General features: G+C 36.4%; 1 protein-coding gene across 1 annotated transcript in view; it reads right to left on the minus strand.

The window, feature by feature from the left end:
* LOC149197551 (dihydrolipoyllysine-residue acetyltransferase component 2 of pyruvate dehydrogenase complex, mitochondrial-like) overlaps nucleotides 1-14,815 on the minus strand; it is a 175,766-nt gene that overhangs the window by 78,670 nt on the left and 82,281 nt on the right. Inside the window, exons 5-9 of the mRNA XM_089405882.1 lie at nucleotides 6,973-7,028; nucleotides 6,689-6,763; nucleotides 6,465-6,557; nucleotides 5,998-6,243; nucleotides 5,769-5,841 (exon numbers count right to left, since the gene is read on the minus strand). Of these exons, the coding sequence (XP_089262008.1) occupies nucleotides 5,769-5,841; nucleotides 5,998-6,243; nucleotides 6,465-6,557; nucleotides 6,689-6,763; nucleotides 6,973-7,028 (543 nt within the window). The remainder of the gene's footprint in view (nucleotides 1-5,768; nucleotides 5,842-5,997; nucleotides 6,244-6,464; nucleotides 6,558-6,688; nucleotides 6,764-6,972; nucleotides 7,029-14,815) is intronic.

Below are 14,815 nucleotides of genomic sequence, written 5' to 3' on the forward strand. Positions count from 1 at the left end.
TTACTTACTAATTACAAATTATTTAATTTTATATAACATTGCCTTCCCCTTGAAAAGATGTTTTGTCCTCAAAGCATATGTAATGACGGGTGTTGTTGACGAAATACTTCCGTCTCCCAAGAAGCTTCTTCTTCTAGTAAGTCCTTCCACTTGATCAGGTATTCTTTGATTACTCGTGATCACAGCTTCTTTTCCCTGATGGAGATGATACCTTCTAGCTCTAGAATAATCCTTCCTTCTTCATCTAAAGTCGGAAGTGTTGTTTGCGCTGATTGATGTTCACCAAGTGCCTTTTTAAGGCAGGATACATGGAAAACGTTGTGAACACGACTTTTATCAGGAAGGCTTAAATTGTATGCTACTTGGCTGATCTTTTTGTTGATTTGGTAGGGTCCATAAAACCTTGGTGCCAATTTGTTTTTTCCCCTTTATTTTAAGGACAACTGCTTGTAAGGCTGGAGTTTAACAAATACCCAATCTCCAACTTCAAATTCTCTCTCGGTTCTATTTCGGTCAGCTTGTTGCTTCATACGATTCCTTGCATTATTTAGATTTTCTTTTAGAGTTTGGACGACTTTTTGGGTTTCTTCTAACTAGTTTTTAATAGCTGGAAGCTTCGTCTCGATGATAGAAAAGTCCTTCCATTTCGGAGGTTCATAACCGTACAGAGCTTGAAATGGAGTCATTTTCATTGATGTGTGGTAAGTGGAATTGTACCACCATTCAGCGAGATGTAACCATTGAACCCACTTATTTTGTTTGTTTGTGGCATAACAATGTACGTAGGCTTCTAAACATTTATTGACAACCTCTGTTTGGCCATCTGTTTGAGGATGGTATGTTGAACTCATATTGAGGTAGGTTCTTATATGTTTGAAGAATTCCTTCCAAAAAATACCCTTAAATTTGGCATCTCTATCGCTCACAATGATTTTGGGAAATCCATGTAATTTGTAAACATTTTTACAAAATATCCCAGCGATTTGTTTTGCTGAGTCAGATTTCCTCATTGCAATAAACTGAGCATACTTGGTGAGTCTATCAACCACTACAAGAATTTTATCCTTACCATCAGACACAGGTAAACCTTCAATAAAGTCCATTGATATTTCCTCCCATTTCTGATTTGGGATGTTTAAGGAATGAAGTAGTTCAAGTGTCATAATATTTTTCATTTATATTCCTCTGGCATTTATCGCATTCTGCGACATATTTTTTGAATACCATTACTCATTCCCTTCCAAAAGAATGATTGGCGTGCGTTATTGTAGGTTTTAAAGAATCCTACATGCCCAACTGAAAGTGAATCATGCGACTCTTTAGGAACCTTGGTTTTAAATTTGGAATCTGCATTCAAATATATTCTTCCTTTGTACCATAGAATATTGTTCTTCCATTCAAATTTTGAATTTTGAGGAATATTATTGATTATAGCACTTGTTTCTGTATCTTTTGCATATTCACTTCGAATCTTATTAAGCCATTCAGGAACAACCACTAAAACTGCAAGTAATGATGGTTCTTTGTCTTTCCTCGACAAAGCATCAGCTACTATGTTATCTTTCCCTTTCTTGTGTAATATATCCATGTCAAAGATAGAGATTTTTTCTATCCACTTTTGTTAGTTTGTAGATAGCATTTTCTGTGGAGGAGACGCTAAAGACTATTATGATCTGTTCGCATTAAGAACTTACTTCCCAAGAGATATTGTCTCCATTTGGCTAATGTGTGCATAATAGAAAGCATTTCCTTGTTGTATGCAGACTTGAGACGTTCTTGCTTATTGAGCTTCCTGCTTTCAAACATGATTGGGCGACCATCCTGCATTAGTACTGCCCCGATGCCAAAACCTGAAGCATCACATTCAATTACTAATGGTTTTGAGAAGTTTGGAGCTACCAAATTAGACATAACTTCCTTCAAGTCTTCAAAACACTTTCCTGCTTCATCATTCCATCGAAATGAGTTCTTCTTTAGAAGGTTCGATAGGGGTGCGGTTATATGGGCATAGTTTTTAATAAATCTTCAATAATACCTGGTCAATCCTAAGAATTCTCTTAGCTTGGAGATATTAACTGGTTTGGGCCATTCCCTTATAGCCTTGATCTTATTAGGATCTACTTTTACTCCTTCCTTGGATATTATATGTCCGAGATATTCTACTTCTTCCTTCCCAAAAGTGCACTTGGGCTTCTTGGCATAGAACTAATGTTTTCCTAATATAGTGAGAACTTGCTCGCAATGTTGTAGGTGCTCCTTCCATGTTTTACTATAAATTAGAATGTCATCAAAGAATACTAACACAAGCTTCCTTAGATATGTACGGAATAGCTCGTTCATAGTAGCTTTGAATGTTGTCGGTGCAATGGTTAAACCAAAAGGCATTACTTTAAACTCATAATGACCTTCATGTGTTCGGAACATAGTTTTTGCTACGTCTTCCAACCTTATTATGATGTGGTAATACCCTGACATTAAGTCCAATTTTGAGAAGTATTTAGCGCCATGTAGTGCATCCAATATTTCATCGATAAGGGGATTAGAAACTTGTTTTTAATTGTTATTTTGTTTACTCCTCGATAATCGACGCATAATTTGAACGATACATCTTTCTTTCGAATTAATACAACTAGAGTAGCATACAAACTTTTACTTTTTGTGATGCTGCCACACTTCAAAAGATCTTGGACTAACCTCTCAATTTCAGTTTTTTTATGATGTGGATATCGATACGGTTTGATGTTGATGAGATTTTATCCTGCTTTGACTTCAATTGTATGCTCGATTTCTCGTTTAGGAGGCATCTTCCTCACAAGGTCTTGGAATACTTTTTTGTGCTTTTGAATTAGCTCTTGGACTTCTGGTACTTCTTCATTGACTAGATTCGAAGTTAACATTTCTAATTGATGACACTGAGTTACTACCTATGCTAGTGCTCCCTTCTGAATCATTTTCATCATCTAGGATGATGATACAATTTGGTTCTCAGGTGGCTGAAACCCATATAACTTGTATTTCTGCCCTTCCCATTTAAATTTTATAAATTGCTTTTGATGGTTGGCAGAGTAAGCGCCTAGGGTTTGTAGCAATTGGATACCTAAGTCCACATCCACTCCTCCTAATGGTATAGTGTAGAAAGAGATTCTAGATTATAGTCTTGAATCTGTAATTTGACTTTATGGCATTTCCCTACCTTTTCAATTTTCTTACCATCAGCTACCATAACCTTCATGTTGGGCATGGGAAATGTGAAAATGTTGAGTCTTTTCGCCATGGTTGAGTCCAAAAATTTGTGGGTGCTACCAGTATCGATCAGAATCATTACATTGTTCTTCTTGATATGTCCTTTTAATTTTCATGTCTAGGGTTGTGATATACCTGTCATAGCCAAGAATGATAATTGTAGAATGCTCTAATCATCTGGTTCTGGAGAAAATTGTGGGGAATCTTCAATTTCTTCTACGTCTGATTCATCATTGTCTGAATCATTAGTTACTTCACATTTATACAGGTTCTTGGTTTCTTTTTCTTTAGCACACCTATGTTTAGGGTCTCATTTTTCGCCACAACGTTTGCACTTGCCCTCTTTCATTCTTTGCATTTCCAAGTTAGTTTTTTCTCCTTCACGAAGATGTGGTGAAACATATCTTGTGTTATCCGTGTTTGCGGATTGGGAAAATCTTCGTATCTAATATACCCTTTCAACCTTCGGCCATTGCATTTTTTTGTGTTTCTTTTCAACAACTTTTGCCTTCTGTCTAAATTACCTCTATAGAAGTGATGTCATGAAGATAAAGATCAGCCTGGAAATGGGGTTAAGTCTCGTGGTGTACGACTAAATGAGATGAGTTTCTGATAATCTAGATACTGGTGTAGCTAAGGTTTCCCATTCTCGAGCGCATTCGTCCACATCTCCTTTTTGTTGCAATCTAGTGAGTGTTGAGAAGACTTCTTCTTCCTTGACAACTTGGAACCTTTTAAAGAACGCATTTTTGAATTTGCTTCAACTGATAGAAAGTGTCATCTTTTTCCACCACATATACCAATTATATGCTTCGCCTTCCATTTGCATGGAAGCATGCCTAATCTTTTTGTCTATCAATGTCAATACCGTAAATCTCGAAATATTCTTTTGCTTCATTGAACCAAGCAATGCTGCATTTTTCGTTACCAAAATTTTTGGATAGCTCAAGTTTTGCTCTTCGCTGATATGCAGCTATCGACAGAGCAAAGAAGGGGTATTGATTTGAAAACTATGGATTCTAGAGTTGCCTATTTTGAAAATTCGTGTTACTATTTTCTTGATTAAGCATGGAAGATATCTTTGGAGACTCGGGTTTCTCATGTGAGTCTAATGAGTTTGACAAATCTGGAGAATTGAGATGTTGGGTAGCTTCATTATTCTGGGGTATTTGATCGGGTGTAACCTTCATCGCTTGATCCACCTAGTTCTGCTCGAGCTAACTCTCTATTATCTTTATTGTATCCTAGAGTGCCTCGATTTTTTCACCCTATCCGGTCACCTTAGTCTCAAGGTTTAACAATCTTTAATTGAAATCGGCCATCAACATTGACGAAGCCATCGGGTGGGTCTGAGGTGGAGTATACTTATCTAGCTTAACCTTTTCTTTAACTTGAACCTATAAAAAAAAAATTATATATATATATATAAATAAATTTAAATTAAATTAAATTAAATTATATAATATAATATAGAGTTATAATTATATAACTATATTATAACAAGTTACTTACGTTATAACATTTATGCATATAACTTTATACCCAAAAATAAAAATCGATTGATGCGTGGCCTTTTAGATTTGGATTTGATAGCGAAGCCTATATGGGCAAATCGGGACAGATGATAGCGGCGTCTACAGGCGTTGCGGGGAGAGGAAAACGACAGGGTCGGAGGTTTCGGACCACTGGTGAATGGCATGGATGGGTGATTAGCAATGCAGTGGTCGTGGACACGGGCAGATGGAACAGAGAAACAGTTGGGCACATGAGCGATGCGTGGTCGTGGACGCAGGGACAACCGAAATAGCGGAACAGTTGGGCAGATGTAGGTGTTGAGAACAACAGCTGACTTGGGAAGCGACGGCGGAAATGCAGGAATGCAGACAGATGAGGGCTTGACAACAAAGGAATAAAAAAACAGCGGACAAAACTGATTGACGGTGAGGGACAACAGTCGAGGGGCAGCAGAACGGATTGCAGGTTGAAGGCAGCAGAACAGCGAGGGTTTGCAGGTCGAGGGTCGTAGGCTCTGATACCAAATGGAGCGGATAAACTTTTAGCATTAGACAGAAAATTTATATATTTTATTAATAACTTGAATGATGATTACACTGTGGGAGGCCCTGGCTTAAATACAGCCTGGGTGCCCCTTGGTGAATGGCCTTTAAGTACTTACTAACTACAAATTATTTAATTTTATATAACAGAAAACCATGATTAGGCTCGCTGAACTTGGTGATTTAAAAATTTAAACACGGTTGGAAGAACTACCAATGATGGGGAATGATTGTAAATTTGTTGTATATTACAACTCCCATATTTTGCTTTTTGCTAATAACAGTGTAAAAAAGAAAAGATCGAATGAATATGCTGATGAGAGTTATAGACTGAATAGAAAATTATAAAAACAGAGAAATGATATCAATTTAACTGAATGCTGTGATAGCTATTGTCAAGTGCCTGTCCTATTAAAAAACTTAAATATTAATAGAAATAATAATAATAACAAAAATTTGAGTACTCACCTAAATAATCCTCTATATCAGCCTTCACAATGCGTCCATTGGGGCCAGTACCTTTTATGCTTGAAATTGGAACCTGGAAAGAGGCAACAAACAGTGTGGGTCCACCGCGAAGCAAACAAAATACTTCAGAGGGCCATAAAATGATAAAGCTAATATTGAAATTTCAAGCACTTATCTATGATAGAAGTGCAATCACTAGCAGAATTGCTAGGACAAGTAAGAAACTGACCTTATGATCTTCTGCCATCTTTCTTGCAATAGGGCTAGCAAAAATGCGATCTTCTGATTGAGGAGATGCAGCACTCTTCTCTGTTTTAGGAGTTGCAACAGGGCTTGGAGTGTCTTCTTTTGGTGGAGGTGGTGCAGGAGTAGTTTCCTTTGAAGAGGCTTTTTCATTAGCAGCACCCTGCCCCGAGGGTGTGTAATCCTTGAACTTTGCAATGTCATCCTCATCTTCCACCATAATTGCGATAACCTGATTAAAAAACAGTACAATAAAACCTTCCAGACTTTGAATAAACTCTACTAGTTCATCAGATACAAACTGAATATTCAGTGACTAGACCAGCACATTCACATATTGGTGTAACAACTAGAATTTCTCTGCCAACTCTAAAGCCAAGCAAAGAATTAAATATGACAATTGCAAGGAAATTGTATATTGAGAAGAAGAATACATAATGATCATAAGTATACCTCCCCAATTTTAATTTCCTTTGCTCCGTCACCATGGATAATTTTTGCCAAATAGCCATCCTCCATACTTTCCATGTCAACAATTGCTTTATCCTAAAATCACTTCTTAGCAGTCAGCATCCTTCGGAAACATTACAAAATAGACAAGGAAGAGAATTTACTTGACCTTTAGCATTTCTTTAAAAGAACAAAAAACATAAAAAAAATTAGTAAAGAATGCCTACAGTCTCAATTTCACAAAGTACATCCCCAGCTGAGACTTTATCACCCTCTTTCTTTTTCCACTTTGCAACATTACCCTGCAAAATGCAATTAATCAATATCCTAAATGCCAATGATCAGAAATTTCAAATGTTCAATTCATAATTGGAGAATGTAGAAAGGAAAAAGGTAGGAATTTGGTAGCTATTGAAAGATGAATAAACATCTTTGTGATCTATAATAAATTGCAAACAACAACAAAGTCTAATGTCAGCAAAGGATTGCCAGATGTGGCATCAAAATCCACCTCTGACATTGTTGGAGAAAGTGAAGGCATTCCAATAATCTGATGTGAAGGAAGCCCTGCAAGAATAATTACATAGCCCATTTTCTTAGAATATTACCCATAACTCTTAACATCACTGCTATTTTGCTTGCTAAGATAGAGAGTAAAGTAATATTGCTCCATATATGTAGAAAGTCATCGACACTAACAGCAAGAATTATGTGTACAGCTATGAAGACAGTTCAGGCACTTATAGCTAAGTGATAAACTGCAGACCAGATCAAGTCCTTAAAGATAAGATAAATATTTCGTCACCATTTTCAATTACATCATTCAAACAAATCAACCACAGATAAAACTACTGTATGCAAGTTCATACATTCATATGCCATGAGAACACATCAATGTTTTAAAACTCCGACTCTGACTCCGACTCGGCCGATGGTCGACTCCCACTCAGTATCGACTCGGCCGGCTCGATTTCAATGACTCGGTTGTTGTAAAAAATACATTAAATATTTATTTTTTATAAAAACACATAATTTTAAAGATTTTCATTAGAATATAGAAAGAAGACAACATATGATCAAAGTAGGCTCATGAATATATCCATTATATCAAAATGGCACCCAGTGCACTGTCTAATACATACACGATGATGATATAGAGATCAAAACAAAAACACATAACCAAGGAGGCTAGAAATGGCCTCTACAACAAAAGTCTGTGACCAGTACTACTGGCTACTGCTAGAGTTGCCAACATCATCTAGCTCAACGTTACTTGAGAGCGAGAGCGAAAACAGGAGCGAGAGCGACATTTTTAGAAGCTCCCGGTTTGAGAGCGAATCCCGGAGGAGTTCGACAACCAATGTCACTAACATCAAGGTACATAGAGGGATTGGTGCTCTTGATTAAATACGAGTTCCATACCCTAATACATGACAAAATTCAATGGAAACATTGTAATCCCCCAATCCTAAAATCCTGAAAAACTGATAAGTCTGTTGGATTTTGGATGAAATCTAAAATTCGACTTTCTCCATATGAAATCCAATGAGGCCGGAACCACTCTCAAACATCCTGAGTCATTTCATGGTAATGTTAAAAATTTAAGTAAAAGGATGAAAATGAAGATTAAGGAGAATGTTAAACATTACCATGAATAGCATATCAATACTAGGGATCAAAGTCAAATAGGGAAACCCATGAGTCAAACAGGGAAGCCCAGGGAGTCCCCAAAAATAAAAATAAAAATAAAAAAAGCCTTTTTTTGGGTTCACTTGCCACTGTACGTAACCCGGCTTTTTTTGGGTTCACTGGCCACTGTACGTAAGCCGGCCGGGTTGATAAGGACCCGGCCGGCCAAACCAGTTCAATGGCCAGGTCACAAAATCCAAGGCTAGCTTGGAACAACTCAGCCGAGTTGGTTCCGAGCCGGTCGTTTCTTAAAACACTAGAACACATTCAACAAGACAACAAGGCACAAAGGTGCAAGTGATTGCTCAGTAAGTACAAAATAATGTTGTCAGTTGTCCCAAGGGAGTCAATGGTAATCTCAAAGTGACTGCTGGACATCTCAGTATCACTTCTTGTTTGCCAAAATAGCACCTGTTTTCACTGACAGCACACCCACCAAACATTAACAAATATTTGGTTGTCAAGTAATCTTTATTGGGTTTAACAAGGAAGCAATTCTGGTTAGATGGGAAATAGTTGCACGGTGCACCTGTATGCAACCATTGGCAACTGATTTGACAAGTCAATTGTGCATCTAAAAAGATATTTCTTCCACTTTATTTTAAGACCCAAGCAATCTGGGAACTCAACTACTAGGTTTGTAACTATAAGGAACTCCATAAAGCCATCTACCTGAATCTCATTGTCCACATACACAACATTATTCCTGAATTGATCATATTTCTTAGAACAAAGTTCACTATACCCTTTAGTCTTTACAAGTCAGAAAATGAGGCGTACTATGAATATAAAACAAGCCTTCTTCCATTTCATATCCTAATTCGTTTCTCTACACTAAATGAGTAAAACTGTAAATACTCTAATCCCTCCCACATGCTGAGAAACTAGGTACGTGTGAATGTTGTTGAAGTTATAACTAGGTTTGGTCTTCATAATATAAATTTATCATTTATTGAATTTATTACATTTATTATATTTTTTGTCAAAGCATGTTCTTCATGCTTAGCGAGTCGAAAAGAATTTATTATGAGTCAAAAGAATATGTATTTGAGTCATGTCCCATTTGGACATTTGTAAGAAAAAGGAATTTGAATTTTATGTTGAGTCATTAGTCGACAAGATAACCAAGTTGGCCCAATCCTCCAAAAGACACCTATTCGACCCTCCTGGACAGCTATATATAAAGGACAAGTTCGACTTACTTGACATATCATTCGTTAACAATAAGTGAAGTACATCTGAACCTAGCAAGGAAGGAAGAAAAGGCCGAGTCAAGAGAGAGAGAAGAGAAGTCAAAGCATAAAAGAATATTCCATTGTTGACCAAAATTTCTGACCTACTACAGCTCGCACGTGTGGATTGACTTTCTGTGGAAGAGGCCTAACCTTCTGAAGTAATTACAAGACTGATATTTTCGGTGTTTGACCAGATTGGAGCAGATTTTACCAGCGTTGACTTTGACTCTTGGAGGTGACATGGAGAAGGGTTGGACTTGGTATCTTGGTGGCAGTTTAGTCTTGGTCTTGGATATTTCTCATTTTGATCTGATTCTATAAGAGAAGGATTGTTGGGTTTTGTCCTGGCTAGCAGCCTAATTTCTGGTGTCCTTTGTCTCATTGTGATCTTTATGATTTGAACATTTGTATAATTACTTGATGAAGAAGACATCTAATATTCACAAGTAATTATCAAGACGAAGAATCAAGCATTAAACTGCACTACACTTGATTTCTCAACAAATGTAACCATATATCAAATGGGTTAGCTCTTGGGCATGTATGCATGAATTTGCCACCAGTCTATTGGATATTTTTAACAACACCTATCGCATAAGCCTTAAGTGTGCCAAATTCACCTCCCATGTCTAAAAATTAAGCAAATTGAGTTCACATGGGATGCTATCTCTAGATCTGGTTAATAAATCTTCTTTACCACTGTCATGAATCCTTTCATGACCAATATATCACTAGAAGGAAGCATCATCTTTGTGTTGGATATAACAATCATATTTAGAACTTAGACATAATAAATTCTCACTAATAAAGTGATGTAATAATGAACCATTCAATATAGTAATTAATGTACTGGTCATTAGTTGGGCAATTGAGATTTACATAATGTACTCTTCTCCTACTATATAATGAAACACTACTTCACCTAATAATATGAATGATTCCACTCTCTCATTATTATGTGTATTCATATCCATGATCATGTATTCTCACTAATAAAGTGATGAAATAATGAACCATTCAGTATAGTAATTAATGTAGTGGTTATTAGTTGGGCATTTGAGAGTTACATAATGTAATCCTATTCTCCTACTATATAATGAGATATTGAATCATCTAATGATATGAAAGATTCCACTCTTTCTCATTATTATGTGTATTTCTATCCATGATTCTGTGGGTAACAACAACAAGGTATTGGAGCAAGGTTGAGAAGAAGTAAGTGAAGGGAGTGCTATGATCTATGAAGCCACCAAGAGATTATGATAATACACAAATCGGACAAAATATGAAAAGGGTAATTCATTCTTAAGTGAGTCAAAACATTGAGTATGTGGTATGCAATCAAACCATGAAAACCCTAGGAATTCACAAGTGTAGAAAAATTTGCAGTAGATAAAATCAAAGCCAACATCGTTGTAACCATTGAATAGAAAGAGATTTATTGCTAATAGAGATTAGAACCTATACAATCACGCACAATTGGACAAAAAATAAAATTGAATCCATCATCTCTATATCCATTGAATAAAGAGAGATTTTGTTGCTAGTCTAGTCATCATCATGTGCAAAAGCGTCGTTTGACCAATAGAAAGAAGGATTTCAAAATAAAGAATCAAGACATTGTTGAAACAAGCCATCAATTGGTTTGCAAATCAACAAATTGGAATAGTCGTGGATTTGAAGAATCATGCTACCAAATTGAGAGCAATAAGGGATCCACATAAGTATAACCACCAACTTTTCCCAACAAACTCTCTTTTTGTGGGTTTTCTCCAGTGATAAATACCTTTCGAGCTACCCAAATTTCAACACTCCCTCTTAGTGAGCAAGGTATTTCCACCACTACCTGCAAGTGGCCCTGCCTTCTAATCTTATCTGCAACCATGTCCTTCTGGAAGATCTGGGTCTTCAAACTTCAAAGATACCATCCTTGTAGAAATCTCTAGCTTTGTGACTTGTCCTTACATGGCCATGACTATCCTCACATATGCCACGTCTTCTTTTTACATGATCACGACTTTCCCTGCATGGTGCATGACAGTCCTCGAATGTACCATGACTATCCTTGCATGGGCTACGACTTTCCTTGCACCACCACAATTGTCCTCACATGGTCTATGACTTTCCTTGCATGGCTTAGAAGACTCCACTCTCTCGCTTGAACCCTGATCCATTAGCCTTCAGTTCTCACACGATTCTTGTTGTACCTTGGGGTAGCCCACTTCCTTCTTCTACTACAGACCTCTTTGTCCACAATCGGCTCCTTTAGACTTCTACTCAACTTCTTCGTGGCCTTGGCCAGCTCCCTTAGGCCTATGACTACCTTGTCAACTTGTTGTAGCTTAAAGTAGACTGCTCCTTTAGCCCACTGATCCATACAGCCATTGTTCACCCCTAGATGTACAATTCAGTCAACCTCCTAATAGCACATAGCCTCCTTCCAAATCTTTGCCCAACAGATCTGGCCTCTTCTAGGCCTCTGTTATCCAGTTGTAGGCTTCGACCTACCCACCTCAGCACTTTTTTTGTTGTAGCCTACTCTAATTATGGTTATTAAACCTTTGTCAAGCATAGGTCTTCTAGCAAAGGTACCAACAGACCTACGACTTCCACAATCTTCACCTCGGTTGGCCTTAACCAGGCTCCTTAAGCCCTTCGAGCAACCTCCAGCAACCTTGTAAACTCTTCTTCTACCCTTGGCTTCAATCTTCTCTCTCTACGATGCTGCTCCAAGGGCTAACACTGCCTACGAACTTGTGGCCGCCCTCTCCACAAATCAGACCCTCAAACTCACTTCATCAGACCTCGCTCGCTTGCTAACTTAACCTTCCTCTTCATATTGGCAATGGCTCCTTTAGCTAACCAAATCACAGAGAATCTCGGGCCTCCTTAGGTTGTTGCATCTAGGTCACTTTAGTTCCTTTTCTATAAGATGAAGTCCTTCTCAACCTTGTAATTTGCCTCTATGTTGACATTTTATTTAAACTTTTCTCTTACTTTACTTAGGGAACCCTTGGTCCTTTAGGGTTTTGCCCACTCAACCACTTAATAAATTAAAATAAGATATTAATTACCTTGGGTAACAAGCCCACTTCTTTGGGTCCAAAACCCCAAACCTTGGGTAACAAGCCCACTGCTTTGGGTCCAAAACCCCAAACCTTGGGTACTTTGCCCAACAAACTCTCTTTTTGTGGGTTTTCTCCACTTGGAAATACCTTCCGAGCTACCCAGATTTCAACATTTCAAAACAAGCTTCAAAAATTTCACTTGCAAGGCTAATAACTATAATCTTGGCAGTAGAGCATATTAGTTGCTCTTCATGTCTCTTTGGTTCTACCACAAGTTATGGAAATTAGAGATCCTACTTAGGAGGTTCCTTAATGTTGGAGAATCAAGTAGGGCAACAATTAAAACAATTCTCCTATTAATTTATGAATATTTTCGGACAAAAAAAAAAAAAAAATCACATTGCCAATATTTGGTCAACGCATTTTGAACCAACCAGTTGTGGTTCATCTTCAAGACAAGATGAAGAGACAGATCTCAGAGGATTAGGGAAGCCATTGAAATTGAGAGGTATTTTAATAATATTAATAGGGATGACGGCTGGAAAATTAGTCGTTGTTGGATTCCTACCCTCTCCTCCTAGTTTTCTTTTCTCCTCTTTGTCTAGACTTTTTCATGTTCTATTCCCCCTTTTTTATTCTTCCTTTTATTAATTAGAGAGTATTAGCCTCTCTATTTATTTATTTATTAATTTTTATTAGTAATATTATTTATGTATTTATTATTAGTATTCATTTATTTATCGCTATTACTATTATCAGTTTTTATTATTATTATTTGTTTTTAACACTTTCTCTTTTATTTTTATTCCGTTGTTAAAATTTATTTTTATTTTTTTCCCTGGTTGGTTCACTCTTAATATTTATTTATTTATTTATTTTATTGATTTATTTATTAATTTTTTTAATTTTTTAATTTATTTATTTTTTTACCTTCGGCATTTAATTTCTATTAGTGTTAATATTTATTTATCCTTATCATTAATTATTATTATTATTATTATTAACATTTTTTAATCCTTATTATTTTTTCCAAATCATTACCAAATAAACAATTAAATAAGAAAAATAAGGGAATGAATAAATAAATAATTATTAACTATTTAAGCGAATTAAATAATTCCCTGCCCTAGTCAAATATAGTTGTTTGGTTAAATTAATATTATATATAAATAAATTGAATAAATTAATTAATAATTTAGTCGTTTTCCTCTAGTCGTTAGGATGACCTATTTTCCTATTTAACCTTCCTCTGAGATCTGTGTCTTCATCTTGTCCTGAAGATGAACCACACTCGCTGGTTCGAAACGCGTTGACCAAATATTGGCAATCTGATTTTTTTTTTTAAATATTCATAAATTAATAAGTTATGGATCATAGAAGCTTGAATTCGAATTCTCTTATCTTTAATAATTGTTTGTGAACTTATGTTGGCTTCTTATTAGATTCTTTTCATCAAACAATTATCAAGACCATAAACCATGATGATCATAAAAGACAATGGACACAAGATGTAGGCTCTGAGTCAGGGAAAAACCCCTCCAAGGGGAAAACCTAGAAGAAATTTATTCTCTTCTTATAGAATCAGATCAAATGAGAAATCCAAGACCCAAACACCAAGACCAAGTCCACTCACAAGCCCCAGGTCAGCCATCCTTCCAAGCTTTTCCAACAAGTCAAAGTATCCTCAAGTCAACGATGGTCAGCCGTCAAACCCTTCCAAAAAAGGTCAAACTTCAGATTTCGGCCCCTGCAACAGAATTTCGGCCTCTTGCAACAGACCTGCATTTCTCAGCCTCCCTGCAACTCTAAAATTTCGCACGTGTGGTAGTTTTATGGCATATTTTTTTCTCAAATTTAAAGGCTTTTTTGGTTTTTTTATTCATTTTGCAAACAAAGGAAAAAGGTGAGAGCCAAGGAGGAGAACTCATCTACAAGGGCAAGAGAGGATAAAAGTGAAGGAATTTAACTTCCCAACCAAAAAAAAATTCAAGCTTGGGCCAAGTTTCTTTAGCAAGGCGTGGTTTTCATGTATAGGCATCAGATTTGGCACTATTTTCTTGTTTTTTCCCCGTTTTTCCTTAGGTTTCAGTCACCCAGATATTTTCCATGATTTTTGCTTGGATTTGAGTGTATTTTTTTTGTCATTTTTGTTCCATTTAGCGGAAAGGGTTTTTTTTTGTCAAAAATGCAAAATCTTGATGGTTAGTTTTATTTGTTTAGATTCTTCTTGTGCCCTAGTTTTTTTCCATGATTTTTGTTTGGGTTTGAATGTGTTTTTTTTGCCATTATTGTTGCATTTAGTTGAGGGTTTTTTTTGTCAAAATTCAAAATGTTGTATGTTAAATTTTAATTTCATTTGTTT

The sequence above is a fragment of the Pinus tabuliformis genome, chromosome 2_2 (assembly GCF_031772625.1).
Source record: "Pinus tabuliformis cultivar Carrire ecotype Pingquan chromosome 2_2, CPIR1, whole genome shotgun sequence".
Classification (NCBI taxonomy): domain Eukaryota; kingdom Viridiplantae; phylum Streptophyta; class Pinopsida; order Pinales; family Pinaceae; genus Pinus; species Pinus tabuliformis.